This window comes from Drosophila rhopaloa, unplaced genomic scaffold, assembly GCF_018152115.1.
Source record: "Drosophila rhopaloa isolate 14029-0021.01 unplaced genomic scaffold, ASM1815211v1 contig_218, whole genome shotgun sequence".
In the NCBI taxonomy this organism is placed as follows: Eukaryota; Metazoa; Arthropoda; class Insecta; order Diptera; family Drosophilidae; genus Drosophila; species Drosophila rhopaloa.
The window spans coordinates 3,133,097-3,151,600 of record NW_025335104.1 but is presented as its reverse complement, the minus strand read 5'-3'; the positions used below and the strand labels follow the sequence as shown (position 1 = coordinate 3,151,600).

The window sequence follows — 18,504 nt, the reverse complement described above, 5'->3', positions numbered from 1 at the left end:
TGAAGTGCAGTGTAAGTACGCACACTTATCTATATATAACTATAATTGATTTTACATTTTTTTAAAATAAATAAATACTTTTAAGATATGAAATATAAGTATGAAAAATAAGTATAAAAATAAGTATTAAAAATGAGTTCATTAAAGAAAGATAGTAACTTACATATGAATATGGGCAATAAATTTTGATGCAGTGATATGCTGAAGAGACTGCAATAAAATTTATTTTCTTGTCTTATATGGTAACAGGAGTTGTGCTAAAATATATATTTTTCAGTGCTGATGGTCATTATGAAGTGACACTTATGACAAAAGCAATAGTCTATAATAATGGATTGGTGATTTGGCAACCACCTGCCGTCTATAAATCCTCTTGTTCAATCGATGTTGAATATTTTCCGTATGACGTACAGACCTGCATCTTAAAATTAGGAAGTTGGACCTATGATGGTTTTAAGGTGCTACTCAACTTTAATCAATATAAGATGTTTGGAAATGTTTTTTTTCAGTTTATTAGCCAATTATATAAAAAGAATTATTGAATCGCAATTATTAATCATATTTAAATTATAAGGAATGAGAAAATATGTTAATTAAGTATTAAAATTAAATTTGGCATGCCTTTAAATTTAATTACAGTTTTGTTCCTGATTTACAATATTTGCATTGCGTTTTATCGTTAAAGAGAATATGCATGGCACTAATTGTCCAAACCAAAAAATACTTTTAATCTTACCTTTGAAGGTAAAGCATGAAGTTCTCTCATTGAAGAAAACAACATAAACATTAAAACAAAGAATGTACACTGTGCAAAATAACAAATACCTACATTTCCAATGGTATATGGCTTTATTTTTCCTTTTACTCTAATATAGTACACAATTATTTTTAAATAAATATTATTTTTATATTAAGGTAATTTTTTAGCAAAATAGATAAGTTTTTAACTTAAAATATATTTGCTGTTGGCATGGATATACGCTGTTTATTTATAGAGGAATAATATAGAATCCATATTATGAATGCCTCTCTTCTGGCTTATTCGCCAGAGATTAGTATCAAAATATTGGCAACCTTTATTATATGTACATAAAAAATAGGCTTTTAATCAAAGACTAGAAATTAGTGAAACTACGGCAAGCCGAAGTTTATATACCCTTCCAGTCATAAGAAAAATGTGCTAATCCTAATCAACCATTTCATTCCTAGAAAATTGTATAAATATCAAAATAGATTAAGGAGAAAAAGGTAATTTTATTTTTAAATTGAAAAAAAATTAACTTTATAATTAAATTAAAAACGGGTTACAACAGCTAAGCCGAATTTACTAATAGTTTTCCTATCGTTTCTTTTAAAATTGTATGCCGGTTTCGACATATAGAATAAGACTTTTGAAAAATTTTTACCCATATATGTAGATTAACAACTTAACAACGAAATGCAAGGGAATATATAGTAAATGGGTATGGGAACTGTCTATACTTCTGTAGCTTGTGAAATGTGTTAAAATAATTATGTTTAAAGTCCTGTATAGACTTCCCCTTCTGTTGTTATAACTACCAAACATATATTTAATTTATTTTTTCAAATAAAAAAACGAAAAATGGGTTTTACCAGTGAATGCTCAATCACTTCCACAAGTTGAGTAATATCGCCACAAGCTCAGACATTTTTGTAGCATGCTATTTTTAGAAAACAAAATAAGGAAAATGAACTTCAGGAGTCATACTAATGGCAAACCTATTATGAACAACAGGAATGCATACACATATACACACAGAATCCATACACCGTAGCAGTAAAATGTTTTTAATATATGTACATATGTATGTATTCCAATTAATAGAAATCAATCTACTGAGATACGAACAGGGCATAAAACTTCAAACCAAATCAGCTTTGGTTGTTGTTATTATTTCTATTAATTGGAATACATGCATATCTGAAAAACATTTTACTGCTACCACTGATATGAATTTGTAAACCAAAATGAAATTTATGCTGAAATATTAAAAAATAACATAAGATAACATATAATATTCTTATTTTTATCATTAACCAAATAGTGAATACGCCTATATTGTTAGGTTACCAAGTCTGAAAAGTAGCAAAAGACAAAATATTCTTGCTGCATCGAAATGAAATGATCGCACACATGCACCCCTGCATGAGAATGCACGAACACCCCTGCAGTACCGTTCATTACCTTTTAATCGCTTTTTCATCACCAAAAATTCATCACTGCTGATTAATCGGCGATGAAACTTCATACAAATTAGTGATGAATTTAACATTGGCATGTGCTAGGAGTTAATCAGTGAAAATTCATCACTCTTTAATCAGTAATTCATCACTCTTTTTTCAGTTTTTCATTACTCTTTAATCAGTAATTCATCACTCTTTTTTCAGTTTTTCATCACTCTTTAATCAATAATTCATCACTCTTTGAACAGCGTTTGCTGATGAACATGCGATGAACGAGTGATTAAAATACGATGAAATAGTGATTAACGAGTAAGGAATTACTGATTAAAGAGTGATGAATTCAACACATTTTCATCAGTAATTCATCACTCTTTAATGAGTAATTCATCGCTTTTTCATCTCATTTTCATCGCTTTTTCATCGCATTTTCATCGCATTTTCATCGCTTTTTTTTCATCAGTAAAATTCATTCAGTAAATTTTCATATAAATTTCATTTTTTATTTTATTACATTATTTCATTTATTTCATTACATATAACTAATTAATTTAACTTAATTCAATCTACATATGTACGTTTTCAGTTGTCTCGGAGGTGTTGAGGATGTTTCGGTTTCGGTGCCCTTTTTTTTGACTTCGTGCTTTATGTACTGGCTCTTCCTGACCAAGTATATCTAAAATAGAAAAATTATTATAAAATATATAAAAACTTACTGCGTTTTTTGTTTTGCCGCCGGCCAAGTCCAGCTTAGTTTATGCTGACCCAACAGTTTTGTTATAAGCTTCGCCTTAAATAATGAATAAATATACTAACAGTATATGTGGGTACAGTTCAAAATAATTAATAAAATAACACTTACCTAAATTTCTGATAAATTTAGTTATAAAATTTCACAAAAAATCTCAGCTTCGATCTGTTCTCTCCGTTCTCTCAAAGGCAAGTGCACGTAAAAACCGCGAAAACAACTTCAGTTGAAAACAAGGGCGCGTTAATCCTATTGTTCTTTCCTTTGCCTAATTTGTCTTTACATGTTTCGCTTCGCGTCAAAGCAGGGTATATAAAAGCATGTCCGACTATGAAAAATAATCACATAACTTAAATTCACTTAAAAAAGGAATCAATACCTTTCAAAACTATCATAATAATTTTATTTTTAAAAAGTATTTCCATAAAATAATATAATTAATAAGAATCAACGACTACAATACAAAAATTATGCTAATTTATTTTCAAGGGTGTATAAAGGTCGATCTGATTTTAATACATTGTCCTCCACCTCTCAGCTCATTTTATGGGGAGAGAGACAGAGTAAGAGAGGGAGATGGACAATTTTCTGCGTTGCCTACGATCGGGGACTGAGAGTTTCGGCTCTGCCTGCGTCGCACTCGGCTCTGCCGACTTTGCCTTTGGCTCTGCCGACGTCGCAGTCCGCTGCTGATTAAACAGTGATGAATTTTTGTAGTGATGAATTTCGGAACTGCAGGGACGCGTGCATACAAAGACCAATTCAAGCGCAGGGCAACCTTCTTTTAAATGCGCGTCTCTGCGACTGAACGACCGAACTCGTGCAATGAGGGCGCGAGCATCAAAATGAGAATAAAAATGAGAGCGCAAAAAACCCGAAGGCACACGAAGTGTCCGGGGCCTGCCGCTAAGAGCCCTGGGGCCTCCTGCGAAAATATTTTTGTGTCCATTTTCGTTGTATGAAATGACCAGTCTATGTATATGTTGTATGGTTAGTGCTAAAACACACAAAACTATAACAAACCCGGCTTACGAACCTTGCTGCAGAACCCCCTACTTGGCATTCTTGTCCGACAACCGTTTTTTTGTTTCCTTTTCTCCGCGACATCCCGAATAAAAAACACAACCCAATAATTATCTAGCTGATATTTCAGTAGGTTTTTTAATTATTGGGTGGTTGTTATTCTCTTATTTACATTGCATATTGGTGCCGTCACACAGGGTGTTCTGGGCATTCCGTACTGCAACGCATCGCATAATAGGCCGTTCACTCTGCATTGCATTTAGGACGTCTATGTATATGTGATATGGTTAGTGCTAAAACACACAAAACAATAACAAACCCGGCTTACGAACATTGCTGCAGAACCACCTACTTGGCATACTTGTCCGACAACCGTTTTTTTGTTTCCTTTTCTCCGCGACATCCCGAATAAAAAACACAACCCAATAATTATCTAGCTGATATTTCAGTAGGTTTTTTAATTATTGGGTGGTTGTTCTTCTCTTATTTACATTGCATATTGGTGTGTGTGCTGTCACACAGGGTGTTCTGGGAATTCCCTACTGCAACGCATCGCATAATAGGCCGTTAGGACGCATTTAGGACTTAGCAATAAATTCGATTAACTTTCGAATAACTTTAATAAATTTCATCCAAAAATAAAGTAAATCCTCCAACAGCGATCCGATTCCAAGCGTTCAGCATCCATTCCTTCTGGTGCAGTCATGTATTCTCCAAGACATACATCCATTTCACATTCCATCCAAGTTATATATCGTACACACTTACATATTTGTGTTATATTGATCCGTGGTATGGTTCTCTGACCAGCTTCCAAATTGTTAAGCCGAGACGCATTAAACAGCGACAGCATCCACGTCCCTATTCTTTTCCCGACAGTGTAGCTATGCCGATTGGTGAAGGTGAGGAACCTAAAGTTCAGCTAACCGTCCCATCAGTCAGAACACCCAGCCAGGCCAAAGCCAAAAGCGGGTCGTCACTGCCCACCAAAAAGACAGGACCTAGTAAAAACCTAACTCCATCCATAAGGATCAGCCGTCTTTCCTTAACCCCTTTAAAACCCGTGAGAACAACTGCGTCACAGTCAGTTTTGTCCCTCAAGTCACGAGATCAACTGCGAAAATGGCTGACGCTGAAGCTAAAGCTTCCTTGACAGTTCGAAGCCAGGGTCAATACCCCAACAGACCCACCTACGTCTGTTTACACTAATAAGGTCAGACTTCAGCAGTTACAAGATCTTTGGGACAAGGTAGAGAAAGTGTACGAGACGTGCTTTGAGGTTCTTTCCTTAGGAAATAGTACAGACATGATGGAAGCCATGCAACACTAAACGAAACGATTGAAAGAGCTGGCGTTCAGCCGATTCCTGAACCGCCCTCACCGGTGACTCTGCCTAGTGGATCCCGCGTACCTCCAATAGACTGTAAAATTTTCAGTGGGGACTATGTTCATTGGCCGACGTTTCGAGACCTTTTTCCGCCATCTATGTCCAAAATCCGAGGCTTATAGGCGTTGAAAAGTTGTTCCACCTCAACTCGAAAACGAGTGGAGAAGCAAAGTCTATTGTGGCATTATCACCATTGACTAACGAAGGGTTTGAGTCCGCATGGGGAAATCTGCAGACTCGTTTCGAAAACAAGCGACTGCTCGTCAACAGCCAGCTAAAGATCCTGTTTAATCTCCCCACTGTTTCCCAAGAGTGTGGCAATTCCCTTAAGCACCTGGAGAGCACTGTCCAAGGTTGTTTGACAGCCCTTAAAATAGCAAAAGTAGACATAACCAATTGGGACTGTCTTCTCGTCTTCCTGTGTTCCTCAAAGCTGCCGAAGCTGACGTTGGCTCTGTGGGAACAGTCCCTCCTCAACCCATCCGAGATTCCAGGATGGGAAGAATTCAAGACCTTCTTACAAGGTTGTCATCGAACCCTGGAGGCAATTGAAAAATGTAAACCTACTTTGACCACTCAATCCAGAGCCCACGTCCTGAAGGTAGGCCGCTGATTATCCATAACTTTGAAAATAGGGTCACCATAAATCCACAGTCGTGTAAACTTTGACCAAGGGAGAACCATCCAATCCGTCTGTGTCCCCAGTTTCTAAATATGTCGGTTGCCGACATATTCGAACTGTTTTGCAAGAACCCACATGTTGAGAGACTGCACAAGTACGCACAATTGCTTCAAGTGCAAAGGTCGCCACTATACTCTCCTCCATCGCGGTGGCCCTCCACAACTCCAGTCAGCATCCGTACCTGACCTCCAGCCAGAAATACAGTCCACTCCGTCGAACGTCCAAACGTACCTCGCCGTGAACACGCAAAGGGTCCTCCTGCGTACGGCGCTCTTAGAGATCTGCCACTTGGGCATTATGTACTCAGCACGTGCCTTAATTGACTCCTAATTAAGTTCCCCTGTTGCTGCTCAACCACGTAAGCGCTGCCAATTCCATATAGGCTCCCCCATTAAGCCGCAAATCCAAATCGAAGCGTCTGCATATGTGCTACCACATTTAGCCGGAAATCTTCCATCTCAAACGATACCCGAAGAGGTCCCTCCTCCCTCCAATCCAATTAGCAGATCCGAATTTCTACAGAGTTCGCATATTGACGTGCTCATAGGCGCCGATATCCTTCCGTCGATTATTTTAGGCGGCTACCATTCAAATGTTTGCGGAACACTCCTTGGCCAAGAGACCATATTCGGGTGGTATCTTGGCGGCCCAATCACGAAGAATCCCACTAACAGAATATCTTCCTTTTCAGCACGGTTGTCTGTCACCGAATCTCAACTAGACGGCATTCTCACCAAGTTCTGGGAGGTGGAGGATGTTCCAGTAAAGCCGGGTAAGGAATCCAGCTCGGTGTGTGAAAATGATTTCCAGCAAACCACCACAAGGGTTATGTTGTTTCTTTGCCCTTTAAAGAACCTAACAAAATAAACCTGGGGCATTCACGGTCCATCGCACTGGCTCAATTCCTTAGGAATGAAGTACGGCTGAGTAAAAAAGCTGGTTGCGGAACGATATGCGTCGAATTCTAGGCGATTTGGTCACCAAGAACGAGTGCAGAAATTGACCGTTTTCGGTACCAAACGAGATTTGACTTTTCGTGGTTTTCACAGATCCTTCTGATATTCGGATCATATCAGTAAGGTCTCTAACAGTCAACCGACGATTTTTGAGCACTAATTCCTTCACTTCATTGACGTGTTGGTCATCTGTTGACGTCGATGGTCGTCCAGAGCGCTCCAAGTCATCAACACGTTCCCGACCCTCTTTGAAGTCTTTGTACCACTTATAAACATTTTTCTGGGACATGGTAGAATCACCAAAGGCCATCCCCAACATCCTCATCCGTTTCCGCAGCCGAAATTTCATTCCGCAAACAAAATTTGATGGCACTTTCCTGCTCAATTAAATCAGACGTTGTAAAAATCGACAAATGCACTCTTGATCGTTTGGTAAACACAAGCGTAAATATAGTACTGATACTGACATTGACATGAAATTACCGCCAGATGTCATCAACAGTCTTGCCAACTCAAGAAAAAAAGAACTAGTCTGCCATCTTAAGCCCACGAATTTTGAATTGAAAATTCACCTTAGTAAACGTTTCCAAAGAATCCTGTTCCGCGATAAAGACGGAAACTCTGTGATTATGAGCTCAACACTGTCACTTTCGGCGTTAACTGTGCTTCTTTTTTGGCCATACGCGTGCTTCAACAACTGGCCATCGATGTACCTGACCAATATCCTTTGGCAGCAGTCCGCTGTTTCTGCCATTTGCGGGCTTTCCACTGCGCAAGTGGACCTCAAACGAGAAGAAACTTTTACAGGGTATTCCAAAGGACTTTTTGGAGTTGGAAGACGCCAGTATTGCAAAAACTCTGGAAATCCGTTGGAACGCGACATCGGATAGTTTCCTCTTTCTGCAGATGAATTTTTCTCTCCAAACAACCTACACCAAACGAGAATTTTTATCCCAGATAGCCAAACTGTTTGACCCAGCAGGATGGTAATCACCATTTATTGTTCGGGCAAAAATGTTCATGCAAGAAATTTGGCTGCGGGAGTTATGCTGGGACCAGCCTCTTTCGACTGATCTTGTCACAAAGTGGTGTAATTTTCTTGACGGGTAACCAACTTTGAAAGAAGTTCGCATCCCAAGATGGGTAAGATTTCATCCAGCAGCAAAACGGATTTTGCGATGCATCGCAGAGCGCCTACGGTGCTGCCATCTTTGTTCGCGTCGAAAGGACTGATGGCTGCTTCACCCACTTGCTTTTGTCCAAAACCCGAGTTGCTCCAGTAAAGTCCCTTTCCATGCCGCGATTAGAGCTGTGCGGTGCGATGCTTCTCTCCGAACTCGCCGCAGCAGTTCTCTCCGAAATGTCTCCTACTAAGTATGATACATATTATTGGACAGACTCCACGATAGTACTTGCATGGCTAAGCAAGCCAGCATGCACTTGGACTACATTCGTTGCCAACAGAGTCGCGAAAGTTGATCAGCTCACCAACAGAGAACAGTGGTTTCATGTGAAATAACCCAGCTGATCTAGCAAGCAGGGGCCTCTCAGTCTATGAGCTCATGGACAGCAACCTCTGGTGGCATGGGCCTGAGTGGCTGCGTCACAAACAGGAGCAGTGGCCACTCAATTCGTCGGTGCCGCTCGAAACAGAGCTCAAACAGCGCCCAATAAGGTGTAACGTCGCCACAGCGCCCCCAGCAATTACATTTTTGAGCGTTTTTCAGCATTCGAGAGGGCTTTACGCGTTCTCGCTTACGTATTCCGGTTTGCAAGAATGTGTCGCAAGCAAGACGTTAACATAAAGGCAGAACTCACTGCCGCAGAGTTGTCTGACGTCCAAGAGAGGCTGACTGTGCTCACCCAACCAAGGAGTATCCAATAGAATGCAAGGCCTTAGGCAAAAAGCAACATATTCCAGTCTCCAGCCCGATCTCCAATCTAAGCCCCTTTATCGACAGCCACGGTGTCTTAAGAGCCAGCGGTCATCTACGAGCATCTGAGATGCTAAGCTATGATGAGAAACATCCAATCATCATTCCGGCAAGGTGCAGTTTTGCCAAGCTTTTGGTCCTCTTTACCCATCGCATATCCTTGCACGGGGGAAATCAATCCGACTGATTCGCTCCAAGTATTGGATACCTAAGCTGAGAAATCTTGTAAAAGACACCATTTATTCCTGTCGAGTGTGCACCATTCACAAACAGAAGCTGCAAACTCAGCTGATCGGAGACTTGCCCTGCGCAAGATCTACAATTTCCAGGGCTTTTACCCACACGGGCGTTGACTTTGAGGGACCATTTGATTTAAAAAACTATGTCGGTCGGGGGTGTAAGATAACTAAGGGGTCTGTCTGCGTTTTTGTGTGTTTTAGTACCCGAGCCATCCATCTAGAAGCTACATCAGACTTGACCACTGAGAAGTTTCTGGCAGCCTTCTCGCGTTTCTCCGCACGACGTGGCTATTCGCACCACATACATTCTGACAACGGGAAAACGTTTGAGCCTCCACGTCCTTATCCAACGACTTCATTGAAGCTACAAGGTCTTTGATCCTGTCCATGTACAGTCTTCAAAATGTGAATTGGCACTTCAACCCTCCTGGCGCGCCTCATATGGGAGGGCTATGGGAGGCGGGTGTCAAAAGTATTAAGACACACTTCTACAAGCAAACAGCTGGCGGGAGGTACACATTTGAAGAATTAGCTACCCTCCTATCGAAAATTGAAGCCTGTTTAAACTCGAGGCCTATTTCTACAATGTCCGAATGGCGGCTTGGGCGGATCCAACTGGTGTGTCCTGCTACGGGCCAACTGCATCCATTTTGGTGGGGTCTGAGGAGAAACGGTTTGACGTCCGAGCTTTGGTGGATCCTCGCTGCCCCCTGAGTCTCATTCACGTATCCTTGAGAAAGGCCCTCAACCTTTTCGTCACCCGCGTAGTCGATGTGCTGCTGTGCACCACCGCTCAAAGTCGTCGAAAATGACCCGACAGCTGCTAATGCTGGTTGATGACCAGATGCAGACCCGAACTCCGGCCAAGCCCCGGGATCCGAAGGTCCGGGATGCCTTCCTAGACATCACTTTGGCTGATGATAAATGGTTCCACCCTTCCTTAGTGTCGTCTGTTTTGGGAGCTGATGTATACGCGGAATTAATTCTGCCGGGTATCCGCCCGAGTCAAAACGGACTGTCCATGGCGCAAAGCTCAGCCTTGGGGTGGCTCCTCTCAGGCACTTGCTCCCTTTCTTAATATGCCACTCTGCCCATTGCGAGGGGGGAGAATGTTTATGTCGAACATAAAAAAGATCGCTGGTTCGGCATCACTGGCAACCAAATCGGTTGCCCCTTTAGACTAAGCTTACGATATATGAGATCATTACGGAATAAAAGGTGAAACGACTCACAAGTGAAACGAAGCTCCACACTAGAGGTGGGCACGGGCCGGGCTTTTTCGTGGTCCGCTGGCTTCCACAGGCCCGGAGCGGGCTCGGGCCTTAAAATTCAGATTCGTACGGGCTTCGTGCCGGACTTAGCAAAAAGGCCCGGCCCGTAAAAGCCTGAAATTGGCCTGAAAACCATTTTGATTTGATCGCGCAATTTTTTCTTAAAACCTTTTAAGAACGGCTCTGAAGCACTTAGCTCTGACAAGGAACCAACAATGCAAATATTTGCATTGTGGGCTGAAAAATTATGAAAACTTTGCAGAACTAGCACACTTGATTCCCAAATAATAAAAGAGTTTAAAACAATGACCCTTAGCGCGTTAGAAGTCAGGTTTCTTCCGGCAATCGTTCATTTGGTAGGACTTTTCTTGAACCCTCCTTATAAAGAGATGAATTTCCTCTCAGAGGAAAAAAGAGAAAATGTGTTAGCTACGGTAGTAATAAAATAATAAAATAAGCCCAAATAATTCCGAAAAAGGGATGTTTGCTGAATTTTTATACCCTTGCAGAGGGTATTATAATTTTGGTCAAAAGTGTGCAACGCAGTGAAGGAGTATATATATTCTTGATCAGGATCACCTCCTGAGTTGATATAACTGATTGATCGGAAATGCCATAACTTTGGTGTTTGTAAAGTTAGGAATTTTCTGTGGGTTTTATATTTGGCCAATCAATCCGACCTACCAAATTTCATAAGGATCGGCCGACTATATCCTATAGCTGCCATATAACTGAACGATTGGAAATGCCATAACTTTGGTGTTTTTAAAGTTAGGAAGTTGGGATTTTTTATCAGTATTAAGAATGCATCATATGAATAATTTTGGAGAATATAATTTACAGAGCATTCTGCAAGGGTATATCAACTTCGGCCCCGCCCGAAGTTAGCTTTCCTTTCTTGTTATACTTATGTAAAAAAACGAGAAGTTGAGAAAAACGCTATCGAAAAATATTTGTCTTATCCAAGGGACTTAAAATACCTTCCCAAATTAGCGCGGTCCATTCTGGCTATTCCAGCCAGTTCGTCTACGAGCGAAAGCTTTTTTGAACAACGGGCCATGTTTTAAATGAAAAACACTCTAGGCTAAAAAGCACAAATTTAGAAAAAATTTGTTTTTTACATAAAAATATGACTTAGTTCGTTTTTTATTAAATACATAAACAATGTTCAATATACCTTAATAAATGTGCACTTAATTTAATTTTCTTTGGGAAAACACTCTGGAAGTATTCTTGGCACGGACCCGCCTTAACAAACTTATTCACGTTTTCATCAATATAAACACACTTACTAGAAAACATTTTCAAAAAAAAAGAAAAAGATTTAATTTTTTATACAAAATTATTAGAATTGGCCGAAACAAAGACAGAAAACACCTAATTTATATTCATAGTCTACCAATCATCAGCACAGATAATTGTAGAGCATTAATGGTCAAAGCTCATTAGGTGAAACAAAGACATTAAATAGAAGATTTTGTAAGAATGTAAGCAAAAGCTGTTCCCAGTAAAATAACCTAAGGAATTCCATAATGATCGGACAATCTGTAATCTAAAAAAAATTGTAAGACTAAAGTAACGACTCTTGCCTAAATGCTCTTCTCAACCTCATACAACCGAATATACACTTTGTTGATAACGTTTATATAATGAATTTTGATTGCCACATGAGGTGATAGATAATTAATCTCTTGACTGTAGTTTGTTAGTTACAAAGGATCAGTGTAGTTTCAAGATTATTTCGTTCAGTGAGACATCTTCGATATCAGGTCTGTGTTAAACAAGGAAAAAACATAAAGAACACAAATGTACTGGAAAAACTCAAAGTCAGAGATTATTTATCTATTATACTATAGCTGTTTTTTATATTTGGTCTAATCAAATGTTTATTCCATTTTAAAAACAATATTTTAAGTTTTTTGGAAGTCATATAACTGCCATACATGCCTTATGCTTCTAGGCAGTTTATTCGTTGAATATAAAAGTTATTCATGTAAGAATTTCCAAATCGTAATTTTTCATTGCACTCTTTCATACATTATCGATATGTTTGCAAGGGTTCGAAATGGCAAAGTAAACAATAAAAATTAAATCGATAATAATAATAATAGTATTAGCTATATTTTTTTGATGATGATTGATTCCATTTATAACATTATAAAACCATTGGGCTACATATCCGAAGGTTTTTTACAACAATAGACAATCCATAAAATAAATAGAACAAATTTATAACATTTTGGACCTATATTAGATTTGATACGATTTTTGGCTAAATTTATGGTTTGCAGATTTTTAGAAAAATATTCAAGATTTTTTCAATATTCACTAGAGTAGTCAAAAAAATAAGGTATTCGAAAACCAAAAATTGTAATTTAAGTTGCTGGCTTGGACAATAGTCTCAAAATTTCCATAAATATTACTCATTCGATACATAAGCTAGCAAAGGCAATTTTTGTTATTTTTTTATTAAATTTTGTCAATGTTTATATGGGTTAATAATTTTAATTTAATGATTCAGGTAGGTCCATTTATAAATCGAATTTTTTGTTTAGCTTAAACTACTCTTGTGAGGGTTAGGGCTTAAAGGCCCATTACATAATTAACGTTAAGCCAAATGCGCAGACCCAATTCGCATTTATTCCAAAAAATGGCTTCGCTTATGAGTTAAACACCCAAAACGCAGACTGCGCATATTTTTGATGTGAACCAGCCAAGCTACCTGATGAGTTTCTGATCGGAATGACAGTTTGGAGAGCTCTGATTTGTGTACGCCGTACACAGAGGATGTACCGTAGTTGTGCATTTTCGGCGTTTTTGATTGAAGATGGCGATCTGTTGGTTTGCCAAGCACGTCGCAGACGCATCTTTTCCAGTAAAAGCAGTTCAATTTGCAGATTAGTTTTGAAATGGTCCGTCCTTTGTGGTTTTGAAATAGTGTCTGCTGCCACGATTACATTTTCAAGAGCCTCGGTAGAGCAGTCGATGTCCGCTTCGATGTTGGGTTGCGAGGTTATCTCAATGTAGGAACTTGCATACATATTATATTTTATCCAGTTTGTTCTGTGCGATGTCAGTCTTGGGGTGATATTTAGTTTCTGGGCTTTGAAGAAGAATTATAAGCACTGGCGAATGGCCTGATGAAAGGTCCGATAGCACTTTGTCGCTTATTATGATAGACGTGGCATGCAAGCCTTTGGCGAAAGTGGAGTTTGATGCGATCCTTGATTACGATGCCGGTTTTGCCGTGGGCTTTACCGTCTGAATGATCTGTGCGGTAGAAGGTGTAGCCTCCTATTTGGAAGTTATATTTGCTTGTGAGGTGCGTCTCTACCAGTAGCATAATGTCAATGTGATTTTCATTCAGGAACTGTTTTATTTCAAGTTTGTACCGGGAAAAGTCTTTGTCGATATTGTTTTTTAGGCGAGTGATCGACCTTGTAGAAATTTATAGTGGTGTGTCAGGAATTAGCAGCATTCTTCCCAGTCTGGTAATTTGTCAAATAATAGCTTTTCATCGTCTTACAATATTTTTTCGGCATCAAGCATCAAAAGCTGAGTTGATTAAGCCGTGTCCGTATGTCCGTCCGTATAAACGTCGAAATCTCGGATATTGAGAGTTTGTTTTAAAATGTTGCCACGCTAACTCTAACGCCCTTAAGCTCGTTAGAGACATGGTATAGGCCAGTTATTTATATCCGTATAACGGTGTTATACATTTTTTAATTAATGATTCTAAAACAAACGTTACAAATTTCAGAGCGGCGCAGCGGAAACAAAGTTTCAACATTTTTAGATATGTACATGGGTCACTAAACAAATAATAAGAAATTAAAAATTGTTGAAGTTTTTAAAGTTTTCATCCTAAAATCAAAAGAGAAATGTATGAGATGTCGGTCTTGTATACATCTTTATGGAATCAAAATTCCCTTTTTGTCGTGTCCAAAATATTTAATGTTTCATGCTAACTGTTTTATTTTTGAAAGGTAACATTTTTTGTAAGCTTTAACATAAATTTGAAGAAAACAACTTATTCTTCCTTTCTAATGTCATTCTGGTTCTCTCTCTTATCTCAAAGTCCAACATATCTTTACATTGTTTTTTCAGTTTACAGTTTTTTCAGATGTTTTGCAAGTGTATCTGATGTTTTTCTGTTTCGCGACTGTGATTTGTGATCTAACAACCTATCGTAATCAGCTCGAAACTGATTTTACATCGCCTACATCAGATTTTCCGCACCGGCAAAGCTGATTCCGTCGCCATAGATGATGACGCTCATTGGATCGTCTCCTCAGAGACAATAACAATAAGTGTATCAAATCCTTAAATAATAACATTACTAACAGTCCTGGTGTCTCGCATACAGTTGAATGAATACGGTATTGTGCACGATAGAAGACATTTTTAAAAAGTTTGGTCAGACTGAATAATTTAATTTTTGTCTGTTCGATGAGGAGATTATAAGGATAATAGATTTTTTCCATTTCTTTCGGAAGTAGCCAGGTTTTGAAATTCCGTTAACTTTTGTATTTAATCCAGTAAGTTCTAAGCGACGTCAGCATAAGGGCGTGCTCCATTATGTTGGGTTTTTAAAGAAAAGTTAATAAGACTGCCCAGTGTTTCGATGAAAGGTCCGAAAGCAAGTGCTTTAGATTGCATGCGTTGTTCCTTAACTGAGCATAATCAATTAATTCTGGAAGCTTTCTGCTTTCACCTGGCCAGTACATAAGTCAGGCAGGGGAAAGAAATTGCAGGTTATTGCATAAAGTAATAATACCTTGGGATAATTACCTCCCTTGGGGGTAGTCATTGTAGTCATTGGCATTGTAGTCTTCTCCAGCTATATAACGATCCCCAAGACAGTTTTAGAAGTCCATGAATAGTGCTTCTGACATTGTAAAGCGGGGTAGGTAGTAGAGAGCGGCGATGGTGCCGTTACCTGAGTGTAATTTAATTGAAATAGCTTGCAAATAAACTGTCGCAAACTTTTTGTATAAGTAGTGCTTGTTGGGCACCGAAATAAGATTTCGGTGCCTCCGTCTGCTTTACCATCTGAATGATCTGAGTAGTAGAAACTTATTAGGAATTTGTATTTACTTGTAAACACATACTAGTCAAAAACAAGACAGATTATTTTGCATGTTTCATCATACCATAATGAAGGGTTAACAAAGCTTCATTATTTTTAATGATAATGATGAATAAGATGTCGTTAAGCGTAGTTTGTGACTTAATGTACTTATTTTAAGTATGCTGATGTCGCTTGTTGCATCCGACTCATAAACTTCTTGTAAACTGGGTAGTACCGGTAATTGCTGTAGCCTTGAACTGTTCTGTTCCGCTTATGCGGCTCTTCCAAAGTTATCCTGCAACAGAAACTGCAGATTGGGCAGATTGCAGAATTACTTCTTCTCCCCTTCTCAGCATTTGGATGGGCTTTGAAAATTACGTTTATATTGAAGCTTGGATTGCTGGATATTCGATTTATTTAGCATAACCACAATTAGCAAAAATTAATATTATTTTTTCTTCTCCCCTTTATATATATTGTAACAAACTGATTTTGTTTGTCTGCTCGCTACGAATGTCGTGCGGCTAGCTCAGAAGATGTGAGAACGCACAAAATGTTAGGATGTATGTTCTATGATCTTTATTTGCAGACTTGGCCCTCGGCCCGGGATTAATGGTGACAAATTTGTGTCTTAACGCCTTCTCCGTTGAGTTGAGGGTCCTCCACCGTCGCTCTCCGCTGCCTCGTTGCTCGCTGCTCCGGAACGCTTCCGTTGTCTTTGGCTTCGGGGCTGAGAGGGTCTAGGGATGCGTTACCGTTCCCAGACTAGGGTGAAAAGGCACTGGGCTCTCAAAGCATACGCCTTTCGCAGCCACAGCCTCCTGTCCCTGGATCTGTCCCGGCCGGTCACACCAGACGCCTACACAGTTTCTACCTGACGGTTAAGGCGTACGCCGGAAGGCCGTCAATGTAGTCCCTGTGGGAGGACGCTAGGCTCACGACGAACGCTTCCACCCTCGCCTCTTAGCCGTAGACTGAATACGTTGGAGTATGGCTTGCTTGCTGCTGGGCCTGCGTTGACCGCTCGTCGTTCTTCGCGTCCCCGATGTCCTTGCTCTACTCATGGCACGATATCATGGCTCTGCTGCCTGCGTGCTCTTGCAGGACTAGGTGCAGCGTGGTCTTTGGCTCTCGGGATTCGGTCAGCTGCCTTTCAAGGACTCTGGCGGTGAACTACTGTGCTCTTGACGCATACGCCTCTCGAGACACCCGTGGCTCGGCCGCGCGGCCTTCTTGGCCAGTCGCACCAGGGCCTATACAATTCTCACCTGACGATTCAGGCGTACGCCGTAATTCGTCAAGACAATTGTTTTCGCACGGCAGCTGCTTCTGGACAACTTCCCTTCGGAAGTTGCCCACGGTTCTTTGTCAAAGGACTCTTTTTGTTCAACTCTGCCGGACTCGCCGAGCAATAGGCCTCCTCCTTGGTGATTATACACATCCCTTGCCTTATTTGTGCGGAGTTATTTAATTCCTCACAATATTCAAAACGACGAAGGCCATTAGTACTTTTAGACCTTTGGTCCAAATTACATTCACCAACCGCGAAAAGGCATATTTGTCTAGTTGCCTGATATTATTTTGTCGGTTTATCTCTCTGTTGCCGTCTTCGTCGTTCTTGAATCGCAAGATATAGGCAGTCACTCGAAATGCCTTACTATACTATTACAAAACCTCTCGAAAAGTGAGGAATCCGGAACTGCATTGTGAACGTTCACCTTGTCCTGGCAGGGGAAAGAAATTGCAGGTTATTGCATAAAGTAATAATACCTTGGGATAATTGCCTGCCCTTGGGGGTAGTCATTGTAGTCATTGGCATTGTAGTCTTCTCCAGCTATATAACGATCCCCAAGTCAGTTTTAGAAGTCCATGAATAGTGCTTCTAACAATGTAAAGCGGGGTAGGTAGTAGAGAGTGGCGATGGTGCCGTTACCTGAGTGTAATTTAATTGAAATAGCTTGCAAATAAACTGTTGCAAACTTTTTGTATAAGTAGTTTTGTATTCGTGTGCTTACCATCTGAATGATCTGAGTAGTAGAAACTTATTAGGAATTTGTATTTACTTGTAAACACATACTAGTCAAAAACAAGACAGATTATTTTGCATGTTTCATCATACCATAATGAAGGGTTAACAAAGCTTCATTATTTTTAATGATAATGATGAAGAAGATGTCGTTAAGCGTAGTTTGTGAAATAATGTACTTATTTTAAGTATGCTGATGTCGCTTGTTGCATCCGACTCATAAGCTTCTTGTAAACTGGGTAGTACCGGTAATTGCTGTAGCCTTGAACTGTTCTGTTCCGCTTATGCGGCGCTTCCAAAGTTATTCTGCAACAGAAACTGCAGATTGGGCAGATTGCAGAATTACTTCTTCTCCCCTTCTAAGCATTTGGATGCGCTTTGAAAATTACGTTTATATTGAAGCTTGGATAGCTGGATATTCGATTTATTTAGCATAACCACAATTAGCAAAAATGAATATTATTTTTTCTTCTCCCCTTTATATATATTGTAACAAACTGATTTTGTTTGTCGCTACGAATGTCGTGCGGCTAGCTCAGAAGATGTGAGAACGCACAAAATGTTAGGATGTATGTTCTATGATCTTTATTTGCAGACTTGGCCCACGGCCCGGGATTAATGGTGACAAATTTGTGTCTTAACGCCTTCTCCGTTGAGTTGAGGGTGCTCCTCCGTCGCTCTCCGCTGCCTCGTTGCTCGCTGCTCCGGAACGCTTCCGTTGCCTTTGGCTTCGGGGCTGAGAGGGTCTAGGGATGCGTTACCGTTCCCAGACTAGGGTGAAAAGGCACTGGGCTCTCAAAGCATACGCCTTTCGCAGCCACAGCCTCCTGTCCCTGGATCTGTCCCGGCCGGTCACACCAGACGCCTACACAGTTTCTACCTGACGGTTAAGGCGTACGCCGGAAGGCCGTCAATGCAGTCCCTGTGGGAGGACGCTAGGCTCACGACGAACGCTTCCACCCTCG

The 18,504-nt window shown here is 40.1% G+C and overlaps 1 protein-coding gene across 1 annotated transcript in view; it reads left to right on the top strand.

Annotated features, from left to right (window-relative positions):
- Window positions 1–239: 239 nt before the first annotated feature.
- LOC108053621 (acetylcholine receptor subunit alpha-like) overlaps window positions 240–18,504 on the top strand; it is a 209,900-nt gene continuing 191,635 nt past the window's right edge. Inside the window, exon 1 of the mRNA XM_044460784.1 lies at window positions 240–458. Coding sequence (XP_044316719.1) covers window positions 240–458 — 219 coding nt within the window. The remainder of the gene's footprint in view (window positions 459–18,504) is intronic.